This window comes from Anopheles moucheti, chromosome 3, assembly GCF_943734755.1.
Source record: "Anopheles moucheti chromosome 3, idAnoMoucSN_F20_07, whole genome shotgun sequence".
Taxonomy (NCBI): domain Eukaryota; kingdom Metazoa; phylum Arthropoda; class Insecta; order Diptera; family Culicidae; genus Anopheles; species Anopheles moucheti.
The window spans coordinates 11,831,622-11,858,710 of NC_069141.1; the positions used below are offsets into that span (position 1 = coordinate 11,831,622).

General features: G+C 42.9%; 10 protein-coding genes across 10 annotated transcripts; 7 read left to right on the forward strand and 3 right to left on the reverse strand.

Moving 5' to 3' along the window:
• Window positions 1-107: 107 nt before the first annotated feature.
• LOC128300243 (uncharacterized) lies at window positions 108-1,803 on the reverse strand. Its single transcript, XM_053036241.1, has 2 exons — window positions 1,775-1,803; window positions 108-957 (listed from the first exon to the last, which is right to left on the reverse strand). Exons 1-2 carry the CDS (start codon window positions 1,801-1,803, stop codon window positions 108-110), a joined length of 879 nt encoding a protein of 292 aa, XP_052892201.1.
• Window positions 1,804-2,174: 371 nt separating this feature from the next.
• On the forward strand, window positions 2,175-8,116 carry LOC128300562 (uncharacterized). Its single transcript, XM_053036667.1, has 5 exons — window positions 2,175-2,384; window positions 2,461-4,868; window positions 4,951-5,111; window positions 5,190-5,399; window positions 7,594-8,116. The coding sequence occupies exons 1-5, from the start codon at window positions 2,272-2,274 to the stop codon at window positions 7,975-7,977; spliced, it is 3,276 nt and encodes a 1,091-aa protein (XP_052892627.1). The 5' UTR covers window positions 2,175-2,271; the 3' UTR covers window positions 7,978-8,116.
• LOC128300563 (uncharacterized) lies at window positions 5,423-7,200 on the reverse strand. Its single transcript, XM_053036668.1, has 3 exons — window positions 7,141-7,200; window positions 6,579-6,737; window positions 5,423-6,286 (listed from the first exon to the last, which is right to left on the reverse strand). The coding sequence occupies exons 2-3, from the start codon at window positions 6,705-6,707 to the stop codon at window positions 6,158-6,160; spliced, it is 258 nt and encodes an 85-aa protein (XP_052892628.1). The 5' UTR covers window positions 6,708-6,737; window positions 7,141-7,200; the 3' UTR covers window positions 5,423-6,157.
• Window positions 7,998-9,868, forward strand: LOC128300245 (uncharacterized). The gene is made up of 3 exons (XM_053036247.1): window positions 7,998-8,013; window positions 8,402-8,432; window positions 8,521-9,868. The coding sequence occupies exons 1-3, from the start codon at window positions 7,998-8,000 to the stop codon at window positions 9,716-9,718; spliced, it is 1,245 nt and encodes a 414-aa protein (XP_052892207.1). The 3' UTR covers window positions 9,719-9,868.
• A 48-nt stretch (window positions 9,869-9,916) lies between these two features.
• LOC128304499 (uncharacterized) lies at window positions 9,917-11,360 on the reverse strand. The gene is made up of 3 exons (XM_053041693.1): window positions 11,190-11,360; window positions 10,684-11,121; window positions 9,917-10,613 (listed from the first exon to the last, which is right to left on the reverse strand). Exons 1-3 carry the CDS (start codon window positions 11,358-11,360, stop codon window positions 9,951-9,953), a joined length of 1,272 nt encoding a protein of 423 aa, XP_052897653.1. The 3' UTR covers window positions 9,917-9,950.
• Window positions 11,361-11,956: 596 nt separating this feature from the next.
• Window positions 11,957-14,183, forward strand: LOC128301487 (uncharacterized). The gene is made up of 2 exons (XM_053038005.1): window positions 11,957-13,374; window positions 13,446-14,183. The coding sequence occupies exons 1-2, from the start codon at window positions 12,456-12,458 to the stop codon at window positions 13,898-13,900; spliced, it is 1,374 nt and encodes a 457-aa protein (XP_052893965.1). The 5' UTR covers window positions 11,957-12,455; the 3' UTR covers window positions 13,901-14,183.
• Window positions 14,184-14,325: 142 nt separating this feature from the next.
• Window positions 14,326-15,944, forward strand: LOC128301486 (zinc finger protein 660-like). Its single transcript, XM_053038004.1, has one exon. The coding sequence runs from the start codon at window positions 14,405-14,407 to the stop codon at window positions 15,839-15,841; it is 1,437 nt and encodes a 478-aa protein (XP_052893964.1). The 5' UTR covers window positions 14,326-14,404; the 3' UTR covers window positions 15,842-15,944.
• A 5,263-nt stretch (window positions 15,945-21,207) lies between these two features.
• Window positions 21,208-22,943, forward strand: LOC128301485 (uncharacterized). The gene is made up of 2 exons (XM_053038003.1): window positions 21,208-22,141; window positions 22,273-22,943. Exons 1-2 carry the CDS (start codon window positions 21,253-21,255, stop codon window positions 22,941-22,943), a joined length of 1,560 nt encoding a protein of 519 aa, XP_052893963.1. The 5' UTR covers window positions 21,208-21,252.
• Window positions 22,944-23,037: 94 nt separating this feature from the next.
• LOC128300257 (uncharacterized) lies at window positions 23,038-23,514 on the forward strand. The gene has a single exon (XM_053036260.1). The coding sequence runs from the start codon at window positions 23,038-23,040 to the stop codon at window positions 23,512-23,514; it is 477 nt and encodes a 158-aa protein (XP_052892220.1).
• Window positions 23,515-23,781: 267 nt separating this feature from the next.
• LOC128304804 (sodium channel protein Nach) lies at window positions 23,782-25,529 on the forward strand. The gene is made up of 5 exons (XM_053042043.1): window positions 23,782-23,876; window positions 23,950-24,144; window positions 24,213-24,871; window positions 24,948-25,223; window positions 25,295-25,529. The coding sequence occupies exons 1-5, from the start codon at window positions 23,782-23,784 to the stop codon at window positions 25,465-25,467; spliced, it is 1,398 nt and encodes a 465-aa protein (XP_052898003.1). The 3' UTR covers window positions 25,468-25,529.
• Window positions 25,530-27,089: the final 1,560 nt, after the last annotated feature.

The following is a 27,089-nucleotide window of genomic DNA, read 5'->3' on the forward strand; positions in this document are numbered from 1 at the left end:
TTAAATTATCGATATTATCCTTCGTCCTCCATATTGTACTACGTTAGCAGTATTTCCAAACTGTATGGGTTTATATGATGTTATTGTTCGTTTTGCGTGATTCGTGGTCAGATATTGCTCCACATTTTGCTGCCTCGCTTGTAACTTATGACTTGCACCGGTATGTGCTCATAGTCGTAATGGCCAGTGAGTGGTACTTGTGGTACCTGAACGGGATTACCATTATGGGAATGTTTCACTGTCGTACCGATACTTTCAGTTGTAGAACGATTTTCTTCGGAAACCGATGAAGAGGTGTTGGTAGACAACATACCATTTGATGTTTGCGCTTCTAAAGGTTGGGATTGAACCGTGACGGCAACTGGAGTCGATGGTAGGATTTGCGTAGTCGAGGCAGGCAGATTGGGTGTCGTAGGAGATGAATTTATGATAGTTGTACGCTGCGGTTTTTCAGTGGTATATTTTGTACCATGCTTAACAGTGGTTGTAGGTACTTTTGTTGACGATTTCGGTGGTTTGCTGGAGGTTAAGGACACGGATCCGATGCCAAATATGGGTAAAGGGCTTACGGTAAGATGCGAAGGATCGTAATCGTAATCACCATAGTCGTAGATGGTATCATCATCTAAGCTGCCTTCAATTCCCTCCCTATCGGCGTAAATGATTTTTACATCTTTGATGTTCACCTTTATATTATACTGACCGGTCTGGCGTTGATCGTATGATGCAATCGATTCTTGATCATGCGCCTCAACTTCACTAGAGCCATGGTCCGGATTTCTGTTGTTGGTTTTCTTGCTAGACGAATGCAATGGTGCAGCCGAAGTCGTTGGTAGGTGGTTGAATATTACGCCGACACAGGTCAGAAAGGTGAGAATAGTTGTTGTATGCATTGCCCGAGCAGTGAGCATCATTTTATTAGTAATTCCGCTAATGAAGTTACGAAATAATCCAACGCTTCATGAAGTATATTGCACTACCTGCAATTGTAAGAAATATGGTACTATGTAAGCATAATTGGTTGGAAAATTTGCTAAATTACTTAATTGAGGTATTTGATTTTGCATTTTTTAACGCTTGCGTTTCCGTCCCAACTGATCACACACGATCGCGTGATCCTCGATTCTTACTTGAACTATCGTATAATGTTAAGGTATAAATTCGTTTTGTCTTCTTTCTTTTGATTTCACCTTGCCTATGTTGCACAGTTCTAACTGATCCAGACGAAGCTGACGAGACTGACCAAATACGCTGAAAATCTATTGATATTTTACAGTACCTAGGCAGAATTGGTAATCTTTGTATAGTTGTATAGTTAATTAGATTGCATAGTTAGAAAAAAGATAACGTTTCGCTTTTGTACTTACTGTATTTGAGATGACCGATTGAGTATTGGTTCTTCAGAATCACACAAACGCAACGAAGGCAATGCCACCAATGATTTGCGCAAAAGTAACAGGAACGAACCGCAAGAACCGGTTCGAACCGTCTCCACGAGATAACTGTTGTTATTATTACCGTTGTTTTTGCTGCTCCTGCTGTGATATTGGAGATATGTTCAGAACAAGCGTGGAATTGAGATTTGATACAACCTAAACGTGCGAGTGTGAAAGTCATTTGAATGAGCAAAGTGCTGTATGAAAATCTGTCTACATAATGCTTTCAAAGCGGATAATACACCATTGGGAAATGGATAGGGAATCATTCGAGCTCTTCAAGACCGTTGTTTGCCTAATCTATCTGTTGTTTTGGAATACTTATTAGCATTTATTACTGCGTGTTGTCTCTGGGCTCTGTTGCCATCTTTTGGACAATCACTATTTGAGACCCATTCAATCTATAAATAATTCTTTTCGTTATTGGTACAAAATACTACGAAACAGCTACTTAATTTGTGATCGTTTTATGGCGTCGTAATTGACATAGCTGGTAAACAATTTTTTGGAGATCTTCACATACTAAAGCCTCATACACATTGCAGCGAGAATCATCTGGAGATCTTTTCGATCGCAACGCGCACAATATGCAAAACGGTCGATTGAAACGCACCCTTTTCTCGCTGGTGCTAATGATACGTCGTTGAAACTGTCCAATTGCGACGACAGTGTGAAGGGTTGTTGCTGTCAAAACCCATGTGCTTGTGACAGATAGCGGAAAACTGTTTATGAATTGCGGCGTGTTCCGTGCTCTGCTTCGCGGTGCAAGTGCAAGTGTTTTGTTAATTGTGGTTTATGTTCATTCAAAATCATTTGCATAACGTGCATAGAAACAATGACTGGTGAACCATCCACTGTTAAGTTGGGCCTTGAAGAAGGACTACGGATAAGACGAATCGCGGGAGGATGCATTGTGAAACATGCTCCGATTTTTTCCGCCGATGGAAGGTATGAAACACTTATTGCAGCAATACTCTGCTAGAAGGCAGCCGATTTATTGATCGATTGGCGTTGCTTTTTCCAGATTGCTGTTTCTAATCAATGAATACAGCGTTCAAGCATTCAGCACAATTACGGGAGAGTTGGTACACAACTATGAGTATACACAGTCAAACCCTGAGAAAGAAGTGCTGGTTGGCCTGGTGATAGATAGTACCAACAGCAAATATATTTATGCTTGCACATGCAATGGAATCATAGTGTCGTGGAAAATAGATTCCGGAGTACAGTTCGAAAGATATGATGTACTAAATCAGCAAATTGCTGTCGAATCCTTTCATATTCTTTATGATGAAAATGATATGCCCAGCTTTTTGCTTTTGGGAACAATGAGCTCCAAAAAAAGAGTTTTTCTGCAGTACTGTCCGCGTGCCAGGACAAAGTTAAATAAGATATATCCAACTCTGCATACCGTTTACGGCGATTTACCTGACAACGATGATGTGCGGAATATGCGCATCGTGGCAGCAGCAGGTGGACGTGGCTGGAACTATTTCGCCTACATCATTAAAGGTAGATGGTACTGGTGTACGCTGAAACCGAGACCGTTTGTTAATAGTCGCAAACATGCCGGTGGTAACACACCGCATGTAATAGCATGTCATCCGGTGGAAGCAGTGGTAGCGGTTGGCGATAGCTCCGGGCGCGTGGTGCTGTATCGAAACTTTCTGAAGCAGAACACAATAATCCCCGAAACGTATCACTGGCATCCACAAACGGTACAAACGATCGCATTTGGAAGCTATGGAACACACTTTTACTCCGGAGGTTTAGAACGTGTGTTGGTGAAATGGGAGATGGGAATGCAGAAAACGGATGAAGTATTGGCCCGAATTTCAGACACCATCCTGCACGTGGTGGTGGGACCGGATAATAATAAGCTGGCAGTGTGCACCGCTGATAATGGTATTCAAATACTCAATGCCCAGCACAAACAGATAGCGATCGTGCAAAACTTTTCCGGCATATCGACTGTCCCAGCAGACACTCCACTCTTCCCAGCAGGGTTGCGCGTCAATCCCAGAACGCAAGCAATTGTCCTGAATGGACGGGAGGGATGCATTCAATTTTTTTCGACCCACACCAAGAGTTTGCTCTACACGCTGGACATAACGCAGCGCAATTACAACACCGTCGAAGCTGAAACCTTCTTACACAACACGGTTGTGACGAATATTGCGATCAACGCGTATTGGTTGGCTACGGTCGAGAATTGGTGTGACAATCAATACTCGATGGAAACGCGTCTGAAGTTCTGGCGGTATGATGAATCGCACCAAACGTACGCGCTCTGTGTCAACTTCGAAAACGTCCACAATGGCGGTGTGAACGATATAGCGTTTTCGAGCAGCACCCGCGAACGGGATTTGCAGTGTGCCACAGCAGGACAGGATCGTCGCATTAAGGTGTGGTCGATAGAAAATGTGCAAACGACTGATGGCGGCGAAAAGTTGATATGGGTTTGTGTGGGAAGTGTACAGCACCGTAACCTTCCGGTCAAATCCGTATCATTCTCCCAAGATGCGTCCCTGCTAGCCGGCGGTTTCGGCAATGTGCTATGCACGTGGAATGCTGAAACATTACAGTTAAAATGTAACCTTTCCGCCCCGAGCGGACTTGATGGGTGCGTGAACAGATCGATCATTTTGGTACCGACGACGGAAGGGCAGCCACAAGAGCAAGAATCGTATGAGAATATTCGCGCAAAGATCGTACTCGACATGATGTTACTGCTGAGCGGGAAAGAAAAGAGTTCTCGTGCTGCAAAATTAAGCCATGGTTGCAAGCGAAACGATCGTATTATTCATGCTAAACCAATTGGGAAACATTTGAAAACAAGTAGTATTTCTAACGATCTGAAAAGGTTGATAATGCAACGGACGGCAGCGAATGTTCATCTCAACATGGCCTATCGGGCAGAAATTTATCACACATTAGCAATCATTTGCCGCGCTACTAAAGAGAGCCGAAAAATAATTCTCAATAAAATCTTCGGCATGGGACGACCGCATCGTAAAATGGTTCAACATTTGCAACAGTTAGCCGAATGCATCGATACTCGCACGCTGTTTCGAGAATATCGCCGTTTGCAAAACTTCCAGCGTCGTAAGCTAGCTGCCATAAAGGATAAAGCTCTGGATGAAATATTTTCACTAGGTAAAAACCCGAACCATGTAACTTCCAGAACAAAATTGGAAACTGGCCAAACGGTTAGCAGCAAAGAAGTGCCGATTAAAGGTTTTGCCCAAATTCACAAAGTGTTCTTCTGCTATGGACAATTTTCCCATCTGTTGCTTATCTGTACGGAGAATCGTTTAATCGTTTGGAATTTACTTACGCTAAAGATGCAAGTATCGGTGTACCTTACCATCGATCAAATAGCGTTAGATCCCTTCACGAACCTGATCGCAGCATTCACGAAGCAACGCGAAGGTAAGTGTTTTTGCATCGCATTTAATGTTTCGTTATTTAATTATTTACGATTTACTCTGTGTTTTCTTTTTCACTTTACCAGTGTATGTATTTCTGCCCAACATCCCGATGCCGCTGTTTCATCGAATCCATTTACCAAAAGTCTTTGGTGCAGCTTGGATTCCTCGTCGTTATCCACGTTCCCAGTCGTTTAATGTGGATTGGCAGGCTACTTCCCAGCTATTTTTCCTGAATGAAAATCAGGTAAGAGCGGTCTGGTTTTGTTCCCGGTCGATCGAACAGCCAGCTGAGCTAATGAATGCTAATGTTTTTTTTTTTCAGGAACTGCTGCAACTGGTTTCCGACAGCGACGAGGAATCTTTAGGACCGGTGGTATGCATGAATGAGCCTACGATAGGTTTGAACACACCTTTTGCCGCTATGCTGCATAAGCAAGCAGCAAGTGGTAGTAGCAATGTTCTACCGTATGCAGGCACAGCTGCAGAATCTGGAATGCGCTTGGGAAGCGCATCGAACGCTGCACTAAAAGACGTAAGTACTATCATAATGCCTTTATTAAGCAACCACTTGTTGAACTCGTTCAAATATGGACCACATGTTTATGCTAATAAGTTATAGTTTAAGTTTAGATACTTTAGTTGAAGTAGTGAAGTTTTGAATTCCTTTTATTATTTGTTAAACGTTTTGTGTGTGCTCTTCTGCTATACATCTGACTATGCACTTACTTCTCTATGTTATCCCAAAATTATCAACATGGCCCTTTAGCACTCATGGCTCTAGCGATTGTAAGCGGTTTTCTTTTGTTAGCCGATGTTTGGTGCACACAATGGGGCAGTATTTTTTGCCATTTAAATGGATCTTTGAGTAGTTTTATAAGTTGCAGTAGAGCTTTTAAAAAGAATATTGGTCTTTTGATAAACTAAGACTAATACATGCCTTGCTGGGAATACGGACAGTAGCTTGAATTTTGTATAATAATGTAACGAGTTCTGCTAAGTTTTTTTTCCTTCTATTATTTACATTTTAATTATTCCATTTTGAACACAGGCAGTTCCTAGTTGAATGTTTTTAGATATGGGGAAGTTTGTTTTTACGGCCATGTTCATATCTGTGTTGTGTGTTCCTGTTGCAAGTTTAGGTATTTTTGAATGAACTGTACGATGATTAAAGACACGTCTATAAAAGGAAGTAGCAAACAATCTCAAATGCTACTCTAAATGCTCTAACACAAACTACACGCATCGGAACATTTCTACCGTAGATGAGGGTTGACTGTTCTTAATAATGCATTACATTGTATCTGTTGGCCGACGTAGCATGTGTAGCCGGTAGTTCCTACAGCGGCGCATGAGATGAATGTCATGCTTGAAATATCGCAAGCAATGCCACTGGGGGATTTCTCTCATCGATTGTGCTGCCTGCAAGTGAAGTGTAGAAAGAAAAAAAAAATGTCCATAATTGCAATAACGATCTGTTTTTGAATTGTACACAATTTTCCCTGTGCTGCACATGACAGAACAGGCTTCAGTGACGGGCCTGCCTTAGTGCATTGCTATTTGCAATCTTGAGTTGAATTTAAAGTTTACTAACTTTATTCCTTTTCTTCAATGTATTAATATGAATATGATAGTAACGTGTTTTTAAGCTGGTAGTAAAGCATCTTTTTTCATTTAATCTTAATTTTTGGACTATTTTTTGTCCACCACATACCTCTTCCGGATCGGCGAATATAAGACTGTCCACTACCTCTGGATTGGTAACAGGCCATCCTTTCACAGCACATGCACTGAAGGCGCAGATCACAATCAATGTAGAAACAAGAAATCCGTACAATTTCATGTTTCTATTGAACAGAAGTTTATTGACTGTCTAAAACGAACAAACGTTCATTATTTGAAAAAAAAGAAAACAAAAAAGAAAACATTAAAGTTTCAAATGTACGGTTTATTGTTTCTATTTCACCATCATGCAAAGAGAGTATAAGAACTGGGCGCACTATTGAAAGCTATCGAAAAAGTTCCTAATTTGTATTAACCGAACTTCACATTTCACATATGATTATTAGAAGTTTTTTATTAAAAGTTTCAAGTGTAACTGCAACAGTAGATGAATCGGAAACTATCATTAACCACTCTTTACGTTTAATCCTCAAAGTAAACACCGACAAGAATTGTAAACGATTTACACATTTAATTTAAGGTTTTTTTTTTAGTGATACTTGATGGTTATTCAAACTTATCGCATAATTTACGTATTGTGTACAAAAACTCACTTTAAAAAAGGAATGTTTTATGTTACTGTATTTGTATCCTCACTGGTGAGCTATCGTATGCAAAATGGTACCTGCACATCATTTTAATGTGGCTTTATATAGTTGCGTCTGTCCGCAGCTCGGGGCAGTGCTCGGGGCAGCACCAGCAAACGGAAGGACGATTTCGGAAGGGAAGCATTATGGGGATATATGTCATGATGGATCTGCTGTGCTAGCTGTCGCTTACATTCTTTTATTTACCGGGTTATTGTGACGCGTTACGCGATTTAAGTTCGTACCGGGATTTTGGGTTTACAAATTTTGTGTAGCATTGTTTAAAGAGCTCACTGCAAACGTGGCTAGCCGTACGTTCAATTATCCCTTTTTGCTTTACTGTGTATCAATATTGTATGTTTGGTTAAATTGGTAATTACACCTTCTCTTTGTTTCTGTATCGGTTTTTCTTTAATATAGATCATTTCATCATCTTCCTACACGATGGCCCCGATAAGCTTATTGTGTAAGGACTTTCTTCGTTCGTTGCTCATTGTGGAAGGGCGTCGTGCAAACCACAATCATTCACCATCGTCGAACCAGCCTCCAAGTACGGCTGCCACTGCTAATGACAGGAGAAATTCTGTCCCCGATGCAGGTACCGTGGCGCAGGAAAGTGATGACGAAGAAAATGTGCTCGGTGAAGGTAAGGTTGCAAGGAAGAAGTGGTCCTCTCGCAATTTAGCCCAGTCGGAGATGGATGGTATGAAAAAATCCAAAACACACAGATCGTCTGTCGTAAGTGAAGAAGAGGCCGATCTTAGGAAATTGCTCGATGAACCAATAGAGATGGCATTTTCGTAGCTTAATTCTACCGTACTAGCATGGTACTTGTTAGGTGTTTTGTGATCAGTCTAATTGCAAAAACTATACTGTTCATAAAGTTTCTTATTGTATAAGTTGTACATAAGGGCAAAGAAATAAATGATTGATTAACGACAATAATTGATGCTACTTTCTAGTTGTTAGCTTTTTCATTATTACAAAGTAAATTACTTAATTACTTTTAACAATTAATGTTTTGTTTTTATGTTTACCAAATAAAGCAATTGCTTGTCTATACACTTGTTGAGCTTTACATTATCAGCTCTCGCAACAAAAAAAAATGTACAGAAAGGCCCCCACTGCATGCGCACTTATTGCACGCAATCAAACACAAACACTGTGAAGTTTTAATGCGTGACGCAAGCACCTACTATCACAGTTCGGCCGTGTGGTGGTGAATGAGCTATTGGAACCAGTTCAAAACAGACCCATCGGTAAGATGGACGGGCCAATCGAATCGGTAAAAAATAACCTTTCACCAGAAGATTTACACGCTATTTGGAATAATTATTGGGTGTGTAGGAATGGCACAGAGGAAGAAAGTGTTCCGTGTCCTTTAAACCTGTCTGCTCGAGTGCGCCCATTCGGGAAAACTCGTGCCGGATATCTTGGGGACCATTACGTGCTGGAGTTATCTGCTGATGAATCCGACTTACGCGTGGAGCTGTTTTTGAAAGTGACCCCAACTGCTATTCCGGCCCTGTCCAATTACCTCTCAGCAATAGGCACATCCACCAAGGAGTCGAGAGTGTACCGTGAGCTGTTCCCTCAGCTGAGACGATTTTCACGCTTTGCTCCGCATTGTTTGCTATCCGGCCAGGTGTTGGTGTTGGAAAATGCAGCCAAACAAGGCTTTCAAACGATTCCCAGTGCCGCATCGGGGGTGCTCGATGAAGCACATTTAAAGTGTGCCCTTGCTGCGTTGGCAAAGTTTCATTCCGCAGCATTGCTTTTGGAGCAAGAGAAAGGGGCTAGTTTATCGGTACAGTTTCCCGGACTATTGGACGAAAACGCATGGGTTGAAAGGGCAAATAATCCGCGAATAGCGGAGCTTCACGATGCGATAGACATTTTACTTGCATTCGTGCGTACGATGGAGAAGGATGACACCCGGCTGAATACGATCTTGCCCAGCGTGCACTCGTTTGTGCTGCAAATCTACGAGCTTGTGAAACCCTCGACTAAGTTTAAAAATGTTGCCTGCCACGGTGATCTGTGGTGCAGTAATATGATGTTTCGCTATGATGAAACGAATGATGACCGGATGCCAGTGGAGTGTTTGTTAATTGACTTTCAGTTTACGCGTTATGCGCCACCAGCGTACGACGTAAACATGCTGCTAACACTCACAACTACCGGTGAATTTCGGCACAAGCACTACGATCAGTTGACCCGACACTATTACCAATGTTTGGCGACGGAACTGAAGCAGCATCCAGAGGCAGTTGGATCGGCTGGGGGCAACGCTCTATATCCCGAGGCAATGTTCTTGGAGTCCTGTGAGGTGTACAAAACATCGGGATTGATTGAAAATTTCCTCATGAACCATGTCACGTTGTTGCCGCGCAGCTACATCGATACCATATTTTCTTCGCCCGAGTGTTACGAAAGTTTTAGTGGTGCGGCTAAAATGAAAATGTGTTTAGAAGTGTTACAGAATGATGACGCCTATCGCAGTAGAATGACGGGAATCGTAAGGGATTTAATGGAGGCTCTATAAGATATTCAACTACGATGTACTCTCTTTCTCACTAGGACCATTCCTTTTTTGGTGGCATTTGTTTGTATTGCGTCTTTGCATAGAGAAAATAAATACTGTACATTTCAAACAAATAACTAAAATAATGGTTTGATAAATCAGCGAGATTGAAATATATTAACAATGCAATGTTTTTTGTTTTTATTATTTTGCCTGAAATGTTTGCCATTATGCACAATTGTGTTTGCATGAGCTATTTGAAATCAAACAAGTACTCCAATAACTCCGTAACGAGATCGTTTAACCGATCGCGATAAAAACGATCACTATCGTAGTACTTTATGATGAAATCATCTCGATCCTCCATCGACATACGGGTGTACGTTTCAGGATCTTCGTGGTGAAGACGGGCTAGTACCCCCTTGGGAAAGTTGACAAACCCGTGAAGAACACCGGTCCAAACCAGTGCAAGCAGACGGTAATGATTTAAAGTTGTTCTGAACTGTTCCATTGGCAGTATCGATGAACCATCCAGGCCGAGCAGAGTTAGCTTTTGTCGTAGGGAATTGTAATAATATTCATCGTAATTTTTCTCATATTGCTTCCGATGTGCACTGTCGGTTAGAAGGTATAGAGCGCTTAAATAATCAACGGCTGGGGGTAAATAGCGCGCCAACTGAAAATCGATCAGCATGCAATCGGTTGGTTCGTTGGGCAGATTTCCGGTTTGGTCGTATTTAAACATTATGTTGTTAACCCAGAGGTCCCGGTGCACCACTACGGAACGAAATTCATCCGTACTCTCTGCTAAAGTGTAAATACGCTCCAGATTACTCCACAGCCGATCCTCAATAATGGTCCTTTTGACAGGATCTTTAGCATAATGATTTCTCTCCAATGCCACTTTTTGTATTCCCTAGATAAAATATAAAAACCGACAATTAAGTAACATAGCTGAGAATGAAATATGTTGCAGTTTGGGCTACCTTTAATCCAGCTACGAACCACCCACTTGTAGGTGTGAAGGTGGTTTCGAATAATACTCTACTACCGTACAGCGATTCAATAGAGTTCGCTTCAAGCTGATTTGCTTCAAAATGTAAAGAACAGGCGTGCATCTGCGCCAGCCGATCGAAGACCAGCTTCATGTGTTGCTCATTGAGTGAATTGTGTAGGAATTGCGTTGTCCGATATCCCGCACGCGATAGATCTTCCATTACGAGCAAATGATTTCGGGCCAGTAGACAGTCCGGTACCCATTTGATCACTTTGTCCCCGCTCCGTTCAAATCTGTTAAAAAGCTCACAGTATAATTCGGCTTCCTTGCGAAATACACCCCACTCTTGGACGGCTTTCGTTAGCACTAAATCGTGGTATGGAAGCGATTTCATAAAATATCTGCCGCACATGATGCTTTCATGTACCTAATGGAATGCGCAAACCAGCGACGTTAACGAACTCTTGTAACATTTGCTAAACATGGTTATCTTACTGTTTTATAATAGATAGTCAGATAGTAATATTCTCCCAGGTATCCCGGTTGACCCGGAACTTGCTCCAGTTCATACTTGATCACTTTCAATACTTCAACGCCTATTTCTCGATCAGCTTCGACGATCATACTACAATCGTCAATCGATAACTGATATCGTTTTACTTCCATGTTTGGGATTTTTGTTACGGAAATTCCAGCTATAACTTTCTGTATGCTACAGTCCACAATCAAGACTGATATTTCGCTAAGCATTTTGGTCGGGTACGTCCCTCTCGGCATGGTGTGATGATGAATATTTGCTTAACTCAATTATCTCAATTACCACGGCATCATGCCAACGTGCTCTTCCTTACTGCAATCATAACTCACAATAGCAGAGCATTGTTTGTTCTTGTGATAAGGCATTTTTTTTATTCGAATTATCTATTTGTGCAATGGGGTTTGAATATAAGCGCTTGTGTTATGAAGTAAATCAACTAAGGGAAAGGATCTTCAAAATAATGTAATGGTTAGGGCAATTGAAAGCATAATACGCATGACTTATGGTTCTAATGGCACTAGATGAATTTAAGTTACTAAAACGCCATGAATCATTAAAAAAACAGGATACAAAAGGCTTGCATCCCAATATCACGTGGTCGACCGTTTGAATTAAAATTTCACCAGGGTCACATAGGAACTTTTGTTCCGACATTTCCGACAAACGTCAAAGTCAGCTGATATCCAACTGTCAAACCGGAGGCTGATAAAAAAGGGAAGTTTTGCCTACGATCATCTACAATCATTTCGTATTTATCAAATCGTATCGGATCGTATCGTATCGAACAAAATATAGAATCAATTTAATAAAGGAATAGGTGAAAAGTGCGAAAAGTAAAAGTGCTACGAAATATCGTGAAGAAGATGAAAGATGAAAGTTTACTGATGTAGTCTTCCAGATAGATGATACAATAACAAAAAATAGGCAACAGATGCATTTAACTTTAGATGGTGCAAGAATGCAATTTTCATTTAAAGATCTTTCTTTAAAGTACCACGCTTGTCCCGTTTGTCTGTAACTGCAGGAACAGAACCGAACATAAAGTGTTTTAGATGTACAAATGGTAGAACAAGTGGTGACTCAGCAATTTTGTTGATGTGATTACGTCACAGAACATTGTGTGAAAGCTGGTGGCCCAAGGCAACACTTTCCTATTGCTCATTGAAGAATGTTTGTTAAACCATAGTGTTTTCGCAATAGCAGCAATCAAAGTTGACCACAGCATGGATACGCTTACGACGGGTATTATCACCGCTGAGGACGTACAGTTGGTTATGGCTAGGAGCATACAAGCCTCGTCGCATGTCGTATCGTACGGCTTGAAACGAATAAGCGATGAACCCATCGGATATCTGGCAGACCACTTCATCCTAGCGGTGGATGTTGAAGAGAAATTAGTGCAAACGAAGCGAGAGCATGCAGAAGAACGTGACACATCCTCTACAAGCACCGATGCAAACATTGCAACTGGCAGCCAAAGCAAATCCTTCTTCGTAAAGATGCTACCGGAGAAAAACCCAAAGCTGGCCGAGTACATAGCTGAGATGAATTGTTTCAAGAAGGAAATTTTCGTGTACAGCAAGCTGTTGCCAGAGCTAGCTCGGCACTGTCATGGCATTGGGAACGTAGTGGCCAACACCTACCTTACGAAGCAAACGAATCTGATTGTTTTCGAAAACTTGAAGCAGCAAGGCTACAGCATGATGGTGGATCGGGGGACAAGTTTACTTAATCAGGCGCACATTGAGATTGCCTTACGGACGATCGCAAAATTACACGCAATGTCGTTAATATATGAAGAACGTACCAAAACAACGTTAGCTGAAGTAACGGCCAAGCTTTCTGGGGACAGTGGAGCATGTATGCTAGAGGAAAACGTGTACGTTAATCAGGATGCGTACGTGCGAACTACAAACATAGAGAATTGCATACAGGTGATGTGTGAAGTAGCGAAAAGGATTGATAAGTATCGAAATTCAGACCGGCTGGAATTCATACTGAAACGTATCCCACTGGTAGTACGACGAATTTATGACCTGGCCAAGCCATCGACCATGTTCCGCAACGTGTTAAACCATGGAGATTTGTGGTGTAACAACATCTTGTTTAAGTACGAAGCAAAAGTAAATGGAACTAAAACAGGTAAGAGTAAGCTTGGATCATCGTAAGCAAATGATCTTTTACGTATACGTATGTTTGTTGATTTTTCACAGTTCAACCTATCGATGCAAAGTTGGTGGACTTTCAGTTTTCGCGAATCGCACCACCGGCATACGACGTGATGGCTCTCATTATGATATCAACGCTGAGCGGATTTCGGGAACCGCTGCTAGACCACTGGAAGGATTTGTACTACACCAGTTTGGCTTCACATTTGACGACAAACCAGCTGGAGGTGGAGAAAGTTTTACCAAAATCCAAGTTTCTCGACTCCTGTGCACACTACCATCTGGCCGGATTGATCGAAAGCTGTATGTACTTTCACTGGCCACCCGAACCAGATTGTTACGAGCGGGATGATAGTACGGAAGATGATTTTGATTGCAAAAACAATTCCAGCGTGTTCGTGAGGGCCAGCATACGAGGGTTCGAAAAGTATGAACAGTATCGTACACGCATTAGTGATATGATCACCCAAATTGTTGACAAGTACGTGCTAGAACAATAAACCGTTTTGTTCGTTAAATGTTGAAAATGTGAAAAGGAACGCACAGCAATCAATTGGGTGCATTGTTTTGATCTAATTCCTTGGATCAAATGGTTTACACAAAGTTATCGTAAAGAGTAATGTAAAAGACAGTGTAGAATAATATATAACATGATGTGAATATACATAGATGTTGTCGAATTTATATAAAACATATACACTACTTAATGAGGCTTCAAGAATGTTATACTAACAAAAAGAACATATATTTTTTAGTAAAGAATCTATAAATAAAACGATAATTTTCAACCAAAATCAATATTACTGTTTGTGCAACTGCGCAAAGGCGTCGAGCGCTTTGAAGTCGATGTTATAAACTCCGAGTGTCGTTCATGCAAAGGCTGTGACATTTCTCCGAATTGTAAATAAACAAATGGAAACATCTACTTTCGCTGCAAAACAAAGTGTGTAAATGTTAACAAAATTGCCAATATTTAAAGCAAAAATATAGTTACGCCATATAAAATGGAGTTGACTTGCTTATGCTGCTTAGCCGAAGCAACTCTTACGTATAAAATGTCTACACGATGTGAATTCCGGACCGACGAATGCAACGATACGAATCCATCCAACAGCATGGTACAGCTGGGCGAACTATACGCACTGCTCATACAGCTTCCATCGAAAAAGCTACTCTCGGATGTTCAACTTCTGTACGATGATATTTGTTCCCGATGCGTGGATATGCTGAAAGACTTTTATCGATTCCGTATGCGAGCCATGAAGGCATACGAAGAGCTGCTGACCAAAGCAAATATTGCTAAAATTATCAACAGTTTAGAGCAAAGCAGTGCGAGTAATGAAGAGACTGAACAAAGTAAAGATTATATCGGAAATACTGGTGAAAATACCAACATTCAGCGATTGCAAAGCTCTGGTAATACGCAAGCTGGTTATTTCGTTTGTACTACTTGCCAAAAACAGTTTAAGAACAGAAAACTGCTTTCCAGGCACCAGGAAATTCATTCCACCACCAAAAACTATAAATGTCAGTACTGCGAAATGCAATTTGCTGCAAAAGCATCATGTTACAATCATGAATTAAGAATTCATATTAAGGATTCACAACGGAATGGAAAGCAGACACTAGTTTCAAACAAAAAATCTTCAAATGCGGCTAAGAAAAGAAGGTTACCCGAAACTAGCAACGAAAATCCAGAACACCAACAGATAAAGAAACCTCGATTTCCATGTGATCTTTGCTTAAAAAGTTTCACTAGAAAATCTTCTCTAAACGATCACAAGCTGGTACTGCATGCAGGTGTACGGCAGCACGTTTGTCACATATGTAACCGAACGTTTGGGAAGGAAAACTCGCTCAAAACTCATCTGGTGCTGCATGTGGGAAAAAAGTATCGCTGCAAACTTTGCAGTAAATCATTCGCCAAGGGTAGCTTCTTGCGAAAGCACCTCGAGGAACACGAATTGCCCGAGAGCAAACGAAGGTACACGTGTGGGGTTTGTTCGAAAAAATTCACCACCATGAGCCATTTGAATGACCACGAGCTGATTCATAGCAATGAAAAGCCTCATAAATGTAATCATTGCGAACGAAGCTTCCGTCAGAAGCAGCAGCTGAAGGTGCACACTTATCAACACTTTGGCAAACCGTTCCAGTGCACTTATTGCGATATGGCGTACACATCCCCGTCGCGGCTACAAGCGCACGTAAACAAACACCATCCAAGGCGGGAGCAAACATGCGCGAACAAAAGTGGCTTTGGTACTGTGGGCGAGACGAGCACCGTGCTACAGCCCGATTTTGGCGATAAAGCTGTAAACGAAGAAATATTGAACGAAATTTGCTATCAGATCAATTCGAATCCAATCATGCTGGAAAACATAGATGCGGGCGGTGTGAATCTCATCTGCAACGAGCCAATTGTGTTCCTAAACGAATGAAAACAACCCACCGATTGATTTGAAGTGGTGAAACTCCTCTCGTCGCTCTCTATCCGTCCATTGCTTAGCAATTCGTTTATCCGTAGAACGTATAATAAAATGAAGCTTGAATTGAAAATTTCATCCGACAACTCGTTACCTTGTTCGGGGATATATCCGAAATAACCTACGAAAAGAACTAGAGAAGCTTTAACCACTGGTTGAAACTTATTCACAACCCGTACTTACATACTCCTTGGGGACATGGATTTTGACCGAGACTAAAGAAACCTCTTATCTGCGTTGGAATGATTCACGTAATGTTCAGAAGAATAATTGGATTTCCTGTATTTGTGGACGAACAATGGACAATGAATGACGAGATGATCTCATTATGTTACAACGAATAATACTCTCCAGCTACCAGTGGTCATATCATTGGAAACACATTGGGACGACCACAGGACGACTCGTAAAGTGTTTCCGGCTGTTCAGGCAGGTCCAATTGGAGATGGAACTTGAGCCAGAAAACTGGCCCAAAAACTTCTGCAGTATCTCAGGATCGTACATCCGTACATAATTGGAATTACAGTAAACTAACCACCACCTAGCCTTGGCAACTATCCAGATCGACGAAGGTTATAGAGCAAGGGGAAACGAAGATTGTTTATACACAACACTTAAGTTTCATGTAAGATTTATTTATTTACGTGATTAATGGTTGTGTTGGAATCAGTGGGACAGATTTTATATAAACAGAACCGAATTTATTGAGCTTAGGTTTTGTTAAGCAGTACACTACTATTACGCAATTCGTTCAAACATCCACTGAACTGTCATTTGACAACGGTCAAAGGGGTGCAACTATAAGGGGTAGGAATATTGCTTATACCAACACTCCTCCTCAATGTTCCGTCCTCATACTATTAATGCTCAATCCAAGCATGCTTGAGAACTTGTTGTGTTTGATGGGTCCCAACGGTTTTGTCAACACGTCGGCAGCCATGTCCTCAGTCGGACAATACTCCAAATGAAGAAGTCCTTTTTCGCACAATTCCTTCACGAAGAACTCGCGTGTTTCAATATGCTTCGAACGACGACTTGTATGTTCAGAACCTATGAACTTGATACAACTCTGGTTGTCCTCTTTTATCAAAGTAGGTTGCTTCTGATGATCGCCTATTTCATCAAGTAAACCTCGAAGCCATATTAACTCTTGACTTGCTTCACTCAGAGCCAAGTATTCCGACTCCATCGATGACAAGGCAACACATGTCTGCTTGCGACTTGCCCACGATACAGCTCCTCCTCCATAGCAGAAAACGAAACCGGAAGTAGACTTTCTAGTTTTGACATCATTAGCCCAATCAGCGTCGGTATAACCGATTAGAATTCCGTCGTTTTCATTGTAGGTCAGCTTCCAGTCCTGTGTCGCCTTGAGATAGCGTACAACACGTTTAGCAGCCACGTAATCCGCCTGTGTAGGAGCTTCCACCTTGCGGCCCAACATCGTAGCACTGAAAGCAATATCTGGTCTAGCACATACAGCTATATACAGAAGAGCACCAACGAGACTCCTATATGTTGTAACATCAGGCATAACCGCTTCTTTATCTTCCAACTTAGTGAATCCGATCTCCATTGGAGATTTTGCTCCTTTTGCATCCTGGAGCCCAAACTTCTCCGCAATGCGGTTGATATATCCTTTCAGACAAATGCTATAATTTCCATTATCGCATTTTATCTCCATACCCAAGAAGTATGTCAGGTCTCCCAAGTTGGTGATTTCAAATCGTTGTTTTAGTTCAATATAGAATTTCTCGATCAAACTTTGCTCTTCACAAGCGACCATTATGTCATCGACATAAATTAACAAGTATATTCTATTGCCATTTTCTTCTTTCATGTAAAGGCATTGATCAGCCTTACTTTTCTTGAAGCCCATCTGCAGCATCACCTCGTTGAGCTTACGATTCCAGCATCGTGCAGATTGTCGTAAACCATATATACTTCGTTTCAATCGACAGACATAATTTTCTTTTCCTTTAATTTCATAGCCAGGAGGTTGCTTCATGTATAACGTTTCGTCGATTTCGCCATACAAATACGCTGTTTTTACATCAAAGTGTTTCAATTTCATTTTTCTCTGAGAAGCCAGGGCTAGCAAAACTCGAAATGTTGTGTAGCTTGTAACAGGTGCAAATATTTCATTGTAGTCCTCGCCATACTGTTGTGTAAAGCCCTGTGCAACAAGCCGCGCTTTGTACTTTACCACATTTCCGCTGGCATCGCGTTTTAACTTGAATACCCATTTGCTCCCGATAGGCTTCTTTCCTTCAGGCAACTTTACTAGATCCCAAGTGCCGTTTCTATCGTGAGATTTCAGCTCATCCAGTATTGCATTGGACCATTTCGATTTCACCGAGCTAGACATTGCTTCTTTCAAGTTTCGTGGTTCATCAGTTTCAGCATAAACAATGTTTACTTCTTCCAACAGTCGCTTCGGCGGTATGCCCTTTGTTGACCTTGTTGAACGACGAACAATTTCTGCGTCTGAAGAATCTGCGAAACTATCACCCTCGGAAGCACTATCAAACTGCGCTGATACATCCGAATCTTCTTCCCTTTCTTCCTGCAATTGATCAACTGTTGCTGAATCCACCCTTGTTTCGTCTGATGTGTGTGTCAGATTCAACGAAATAATTACTTCCTTCGGAGCTGCTACTTTGTCGGAACAAGATCCACCTTTCGATTCAGCTTTCTCAACCAGTTCAAGGAACCGTGCGTCCCTACTGATTGTCACGTTGTTCGTAGTTGTGTCCAGGAATCTATACGCTTTCCGATCTTCACAGTAGCCAACGAAGATAAGTTTCTTACTTTTGAAATCAAGCTTTCGTCGCTTTTCATCAGGCACATGGACATAAGCTTCCGAACCAAATATACGCAAGAACGAGTAATTTGGCTTCTTGCGCCACCAGTTCTCAAAAGGCGTGATGCTAACCGCAGACGTTGGCAAAATATTCTGCAAGTAATTTGCTGTAGTAACTGCTTCTCCCCAATACTTCTTCGCTAATCCGGATTCCGACAAGAGACATCGCGTCATTTCTACCAAAGAGCGATTCTTCCTTTCTGCAATCCCGTTTTGTTGAGGACTATATGGGGCCGTTCGCTGCAGTAGTATTCCTTTACTTGCCAAGAACTCTTTCAGTCGTGCACAGGAATATTCACCCCCACCATCTGCCCGGATGACTTTGGGTGATTTTCCAAACTGGTTCTGCATCATGTTGACATATTCAGCTATCTTGTCAGCAGCTTCCGACTTATTGGATAACAAATATAATACACAGTAGCGGCTAAAATCATCAACCATGGTCATAAAGTAACGCCTTCCCCGCGGTGTTTCAACTTCAAAAGGTCCACACAGGTCAGTATGAATTAGATCTCCCACAGCGCTGGATCTAGATGTCGAAGCTTTTGGGAATGATGATCGTGCCATTTTCCCCTCGTAGCATGCAACACATTCCGAGTCAACTGAGCATTTACGTAGATCCAATCCTACTCCCAAATTATCTTGCACGATTTTGTTCACTATCATGTGATCCCTGTGACCCAAGCGACGATGCCACACATGGATACAATTGCTGGTATGTCCAGTCGTCGTTACAAGCGCTCGTTGCACACCAGGTTTCAGGTGATAAAGATTACCGCTGCGTTGTCCAACAATCAAAACTTTACCGTCTTTACTTATGTCACAGCCATGTTTGTAGAATGTTACAACACATCCTTCATCGCACAGCTTGCTCACGGACAAAAGGTTTCCTGTTAACTCGGGGACATGATATACCTGTTTCAGATTAACAAGAATATCCTTACCAAACTCCTTTTTCGACAAAAATTTGGTGGAACCAAGCCCCGTTGCAGTGATTTTCTTTCCGTCAGCCAGACCAATATATGTAGTTGTTTCACAGGTTTTGTCAAGAATCGATGCGTTGCTGGTCATGTGCGATGTAGCTCCTGAGTCAAGGAACCAAAGTGCAGCACAGTCCTCTCGTATCAAACCAGCATGCAAACACACCTCTTCTCCTTTCAAATCCGCAACCACCAAATGCGCCTCCTGATTTGGATACCTTCCTGCAGCCCGGCTGTTTTCCTCCGCCCGTTTACTTCGTCGATCGTTTTCCAATTTACGGCAATCGCGACGAAAATGCCCTTCCTTATTGCAGTAGTGGCATACTTTTTCTTTCTTCTTTTGTTCAGCCAGTTTTGGTTTTGCTCCTACCTTTAAGGCTTGTTCACGGTTACCGATGGCACTTCCCTTTTCCACCCTCTTCCGCCACTCGTCAAGAAGCTTTCCTTTGACGAATTCTAGGTTCAAATCTTCTTCGGGACGGCTTTCAAGAGCGGTGATAAGGCTGTCATAGGACTCATGCAGACTGGACAAAATAATAGCCACCAGCCAATAGTCCTTGAGTGGGTCTCCCATGCTCGAGAGACGATTCGAAAGCTGCGTAATTTCAGCAAGATGTTCAGCCATGTTGTCGTTCTCCGTCATTTGCAGCCGAATCAGCTTTCGCAGGACATGTATTTTCGTCGAAAGTGTAGAGCGCGCATGATGCTTCCTTAACGCTTCCCACATTTCACGAGCCGTTGTGGAACGGATGACGTGACAAGTTTGGTTGTCTTCGATAGATAACCCAATGAGAGCGCGTGCCTTACCATCTTTAGTTGTCCAGGTAACATCAGGCACCGCCGGTTTCTCATTCTTGACAACGTCTTTTAATCCTTCCTTCGTTAGTAGCAGGTCAAGCCGAAAACGCCAGATTTCGTAGTTGAAATCGTTTAGCTTCTGCAGCGTAAATTTCATGTCCTCCATTTTGATTTTGCACTGGTGTAATGTCTCTCGCAGCCTTCCGTATAGCAAACGCTCAATCGCAAAATTCACACGATGTTTCTGTTTATTTCCAATAAAATTTATATCACTCGTGATCCTGGGCCCATAACCTGTTGGAATCAGTGGGACAGATTTTATATAAACAGAACCGAATTTATTGAGCTTAGGTTTTGTTAAGCAGTACACTACTATTACGCAATTCGTTCAAACATCCACTGAACTGTCATTTGACAACGGTCAAAGGGGTGCAACTATAAGGGGTAGGAATATTGCTTATACCAACAGGTTGGTAGTAATCATTTCCATTCAATGCAAACCATTTGGCTAGGCCGTCATAACCGGTATAAAGCCATTGCTGTTGTGTCTCCAGATCACGCTGGGAAGATGGGCCACCGTATTTGCATTTCTTATCATTATCTTTATTGCATTCGAAACTACATGTGCATCTATAAAAGTACAGCTGTACCGTTACGTATACCGCCATTGTAGCGTATTTTGTGGTACAAGAAACAGTTGACCCCAAACCCGTCGGCGTCGTCCAATGGACCCCGGAACGATCGGATTAGTTGAGAGCGATATAGAGGAGTTGGTGAAGTGCTACATCCAGGATAAGCGGAACCGTGTCAATGGAAAGTTTAGGCTCGTCTCGTACCAAGTGCGACGGTTGTGCGAGGAACCGGTCGGGTATTTGGGCGACCATTATCTGCTTGATGTGAATCTGCGCGAAAAGATGGTACACTACTCACCGGAGGAGGAGGAAAAGTATGCCGAAGAGGAATACATAAGCTTTTTCGTGAAAGTGATCCCCGAACAGGTGCCAAAGTTAGCGGACTACATCAAGGAGATGGGTTGTTTTCGGAAGGAAATTTCACTGTACAAGCATGTGATTCCGAGGCTGCAGGATGTTATGATCGGTACGAGACCGTTCGTACCCACGGCATACTTCACCAAGGGCGAACGGATGATAGTGTTCGAGAACCTGAAATCGGAGGGGTATAGCATAGTGGAAAACACGCAAAACCTGCTAGACTTTGAGCACCTAAAAGTGGCATTACAGGCCATCGCCAAACTGCACGCATCGTCGCTCATTCTGGAGGAACGGTCGAAAACTCCAATTCCGAAGCTTTTTGCCGGATACCTGAACGAGAATGCGTACGTGGATGTTGACGATCATGTGCGGAAGATTAATCTCGAAAATGCCATCCAGGTGCTGTGCGAGATGATCAAGAAGATTGATAAATACGCCAGTTCTGATAAGCTGGACGAAATATTAGAAAAAGTGCCAACGGTGGTACGCAAGATTTACGACTTCGCTAAACCTTCGACGGTGTTTCGCAACGTGTTAAATCATGGTGATCTGTGGTGTAACAACGTAATGTTCCGATACGAGATGATACCGACCAGCGTGGATGATGACATCAATGAAGAAGGTACGGAGATCCCCAAGCAGATTTATTGCATTGAGTAGGCGGTGGAGGTGGTAGTGTTATCGCCAAGCCATGGTGGTGTTCTTAACGTATACAAATTTTGTTTGCTTTTCACGTCACGTCTACCTGATAAGGGCACCCGGCCGAAGGACGTAAGGTTACGTCGGACCGCGAGGATCAGCATGAAGCGGAAAAAGGCACCAACGTAGACGCTGCAAACAGTCATCTAATGGGGTCGAATGGTGAGCGCGGTCGCGGACGGAAACGTTCGTCCATCAAAAAGCCAAACCCCTGCGAGGTGCTCAATTTGGGCAATTGGTCCGCACCGGGTGCTGCCCGTCCATCGAGTTGCATACTGATCGACTTCCAAATTGCTCGTTACGCCCCGCCTGCCTACGATATTTTATCCTTCCTCACCTCGACAACCACACGAGCGTTTCGGGCGCGCTATCTCGACGAGCTGCTGGACGGTTATTACGAGTCGCTGCAGGTTGAGCTGGACTGGTTTCATCGCGATGTGCGGGAACTCTTCCCGGCCGGCTTTCCATCCTATCGGGATTCGTGCGATCAGTATCAACTCGCTGGACTGATCGACAGTGTTCTGTATCGGCATGTTACGATGCTACCGATGGAGCTAGTGGCACGGTGCCGCGAGGAACACCGGCTACCGGGCACTGTGGGCAGCCAGTCGCGGTCCGCCAAGAGGGATGTGTGTCTCGAAGCCTGGACACAGTGTGAAGAGTATCGAAATTTCATGACGGACATGCTATCGGATTTAGTTGATCAGTACATCCTTCGGGTTTGAGGGCCGTGCCACTACGGCTGGTTCTTCACCGACCACACGACACTACCAGAGACGATCCGTTCCAACCGTTTTGTTTACTGTTTTGGAACACCAAATGCGACCAAAGACATTAATTTTTAGTATTTCCTGTATTTTAGCAACCAACCGTTCGCTGAAGCTTATCCCTGTCGAGGCAAAACTTGTCGACTTCCAGCTGGCCCGGTACGCTCCACCTGCGCTGGACATTTGGACGCTAATAATGCTTGGTAGTTCTCGCGACTTTCGACAGCACCATTTGCAAACGTTGCTAAACACTTACTATCAGACCTTCGGTGATCTGCTGTACGGTGGCGGTGGTTTAACTGTGGAAATCATCTTACCACGCTCGGAGTATGATGCAGCTTGTGAACGTTTTGCATTGGCCGGACTGATTGAATCTCTACTGTTTAGCCATATTACACTCTTGCCCAAGCAATGCTCAGTTCTTCGGAGGACTTTGATAGTTTTTTGCGGGACAATGGCAAGCAACGCATTTGTCTGGAAGCATTCGAGGAAACAGCTGCATATAGGAACCGAATGTCGGAACTACTAACCGAGCTGGTTGAAAAGTTTATCCTATAATACACGATAGCCATCTAGCAATGAGCATGAATAAATTAGGACTTAATTACACCGACTATGCACAGGATACACAATCAATAGGTTTGGACAACGTCCGGAGAGATCTTTATCGAGAGCCTCATTTGCTTAATCGGATTCAGTATCTGGGACAGTAGCGCAAGCACCTCATTGTGTTCGTAGAAAGAAATGGTTTAGTTTCTAGCTTGATCGTGATCGAACCAGTCCTGCAAGCACCGGGATGAGGTTTATGGACATCGTAAAAGAATACCTGATTAACTCCACCTTTCATGGTGTGAAATTTATAGCGGATGATTCATACCACGCAACGGAACGGTATATTACCATCAACGAGTTGCGCTATACTACTCTCAACGTATTATGTATTTCGGTTCCTCTTCCACAACAGCATATTCTGGATAGTGTGTGTTATAGTTTCCTGGGTCGGTTCCGCCTTCCTCATCGATGCCTCGCTGGAAGCATTCCAAACCAGTGCGATTTCGTTCGTAGTGGAAACGAGCTATCTCGATTGGAACACGCGCTTTCCCTCGATAGTCGTATGCGAAATGCGCAACATGGAACGTATTCAGGCAATTGCCGATAAGTAAGTATTGATGGTCAACGATGGTCTCTCTACATCCCTCCTAATTGCGGCGCGTTATTTTTGGCCAGCCTTTGGGGTGACGATCACGATTTCGCAATGGAAGAAGTTTTGAACGAGATTGGGTACTTTCGGGGCGAATCGTACCACACCGTAAACGAATGCGCCGGTGACGAAATGGCGGAGAATTGTTTTTTCGACAACTTCACCGCGTACGCAGATCTGGTGCGCAGTACGTGCATGGAAACGCTGGAGGATTGCTACTGGAATGATAAACCGTTCGATTGCTGCCGATACTTTCAACCGATAGAAACCGAACTGGGGCTGTGTTATGCGGTTAACTCGCTGCAAACCAGTGCGAAACATCCGATCAAGTTGAACATGATCTCGAACAAACATACGGGACCGGGTAAGCTTACCATCACGGTGCTTACCGAGGCGTACGTGTACACGATCGGTGAGGAGGAGGTACCGAACTTGATCACCCCCAAGTCGGACGTACTGCTGGTCGATCATTACATCGCCTACAAGCGCCACATATCGATAAAGGATATTGAGAATGATCCGGAAGCGAAGCAGGTCAGCGTTGCGCAGCGCAAGTGTCGCTTTCCGGACGAAAACAATCTGAACGTGCATCGGTACTACAGCTACAGTGCGTGTTCGGTCCAGTGTCGGAAGGATAAGCAGCTGAAGATTTGCAACTGCACAAGCCATTTGATGCCCAATACGGGTAAGAGGGGATACTCCCAATTACCTATTAGCTCCAATCAATTGTACATTCATTGGTGACTTCCAATATTCCTTAGATCCTTACGTTAAATGTAACATGTCCGGGCTGATTTGTCTGAATGATCATTACGAAGATCTTACGATTGTAATACCCAAATGGTCGGTGGGACGCCGAGGTGTCGTCTGCGATTGTCTGCCATCCTGTACCGAGGTGGACATTGGCATTGTGCATGATTCTCGCGAAAGCATATTCGATTCCGATCGACGCTACTCCACAATAGAGATCCAGCTGTCGGCATTACCGACGGAGCGCTATAAACGCAACGTTGTCCGTGGAAGGCTCGATTTAGTGGGTAAGCGCAGCGTGTACGTAATGGACTTAATGGGTGCGAATCTGACTGCTTTGTCTCCCACGAATCTCTAGTTTCTGTCGGAGGCACTACCGGGCTGTTTGTCGGCGCAAGCTTACTGTCCTTTGTGGAGATTTTCTACTACTTCACCATACGCCCGTACGGAACACGGTACGCTGCGGCGGCACAGCAGAATAACTTAGGTCCGGGGAAAGTTGTCGCACCGTACAAAGCTGAAGCTAACTGATGGAGACCGGTTCAATATGAAAAGTTAATAAACAAAACAATTACGCTACTAATAGATATCTTTTTCAGGTACCTTCTTTACATCCTTAGAACTGGTTTTTTAAGATCATTCCTAAAATACAAAAGATTCGGCTCAGGATCCACCCAGCTGTGACCATATCGTACGCTCTTCGCAGATAAGCATCTCCAGTGCGTGCTTGTGACTTCCAATTAATGGCAAGTTTCCGATTGCTAAGTGCATCCAGGTGTTTAGCGTACAACACATACCATACACATACCATTCGGATCGTTGTTATCGGGCTTTTTTTATTTAAGTACGTGGTGTCGAAGAATCCCTGGACAATTCTACAATCATGATTCGAGTTGAGGGCTTACCGGTATTAATTGACCACCACCGGGCTAGATAAGCGTACACCCAACAGGTTTACATGCACCTAACTGATACCGGGGCGTCACTGATAGACAAGCCCGACACCACCGACTGCTGGCCATAAAGTAATACAGGTGCACGTGCACTGTGTCATCGTGAACCTAATGCCACGATATTGAGACACACACCTGGCCGATGAGCGTTCCGATTTTCTGTGACACAAAATGCCACCTCGTGGCGGTGATCAATCGATTGGACTTTTGTTGTTCCTGTGATAGAGTCTGCTGCCTGTGGCTGTGTTATCTGGGGGTTTGCTGTGTGCCGGTTAGTGCAAATGAAGTAGAAAATAAAGAAAAGTAAAAACATAGATAATGAACGCGCTGAGTACTCTTACACTTAAAGTATGTAGAGTGCGTTGGTTTTTAAGAATGCATGCGTCATGTAACCTATATAAAAACGATATTTCAATAGGACCGAGTGCAGTGCAGGTGTACCCGTATCATATCTCTGCCCATGATATGCCATTTGCTATGCCATTCGTACAAATCCAGCCCATGTTTGTTAGCCAGGTGTTTACTCATTTTCTTATCAGGGCATTGGGCAAGTTCGCTTTGACGACTGTGGCAGGTGCGTAAGAGACACGACTCGCACCTGAACATACACCATATCATGCGAGTTCGTTTAAGTTGTTCCTGTGTTTCGTAGACTTGGGGAGTTCACTGAGGCCCATATAGCATGGGCTCACATCCATTTTAAAAGGATTAACTTGAAAATATTGTTTAAATCCTAACTACAGCCAGAACGGAAACTTTACTTCTTTCAGTTACATATGTCCGGAGTGATACTACACATAAAGGTGTACGTTCTGTAAGTTATTTATTAGAGTCTACTAATAGAGATGATACAATAAAATAGTAAGAGTTTCTAAAGTGATGAATGTTACACAACATGTTCTGTTGATCCTGTTTGATGCATTTGTGGTGTAGTACAACTAAAGGTTCACTATGTACTAAAATGAAATTTACTCAATCATCACATAAAATCTGCTTTACAACGCTCGTTAGGCCATTTCTGTTTCAATTTCTCTCTTTCGCCAAACGCAGCACATATATAATTATGTATGTTCAATCTCTCATAAAATTCAAACAATAAAAAAGATGTATTAAAAATTGCAAATACTGCAGATACCAGGAAATCGTAGCAGAATCGATAAAGGGAAACATATTCGTAAATTCATTGAAATTAGCGTGTGC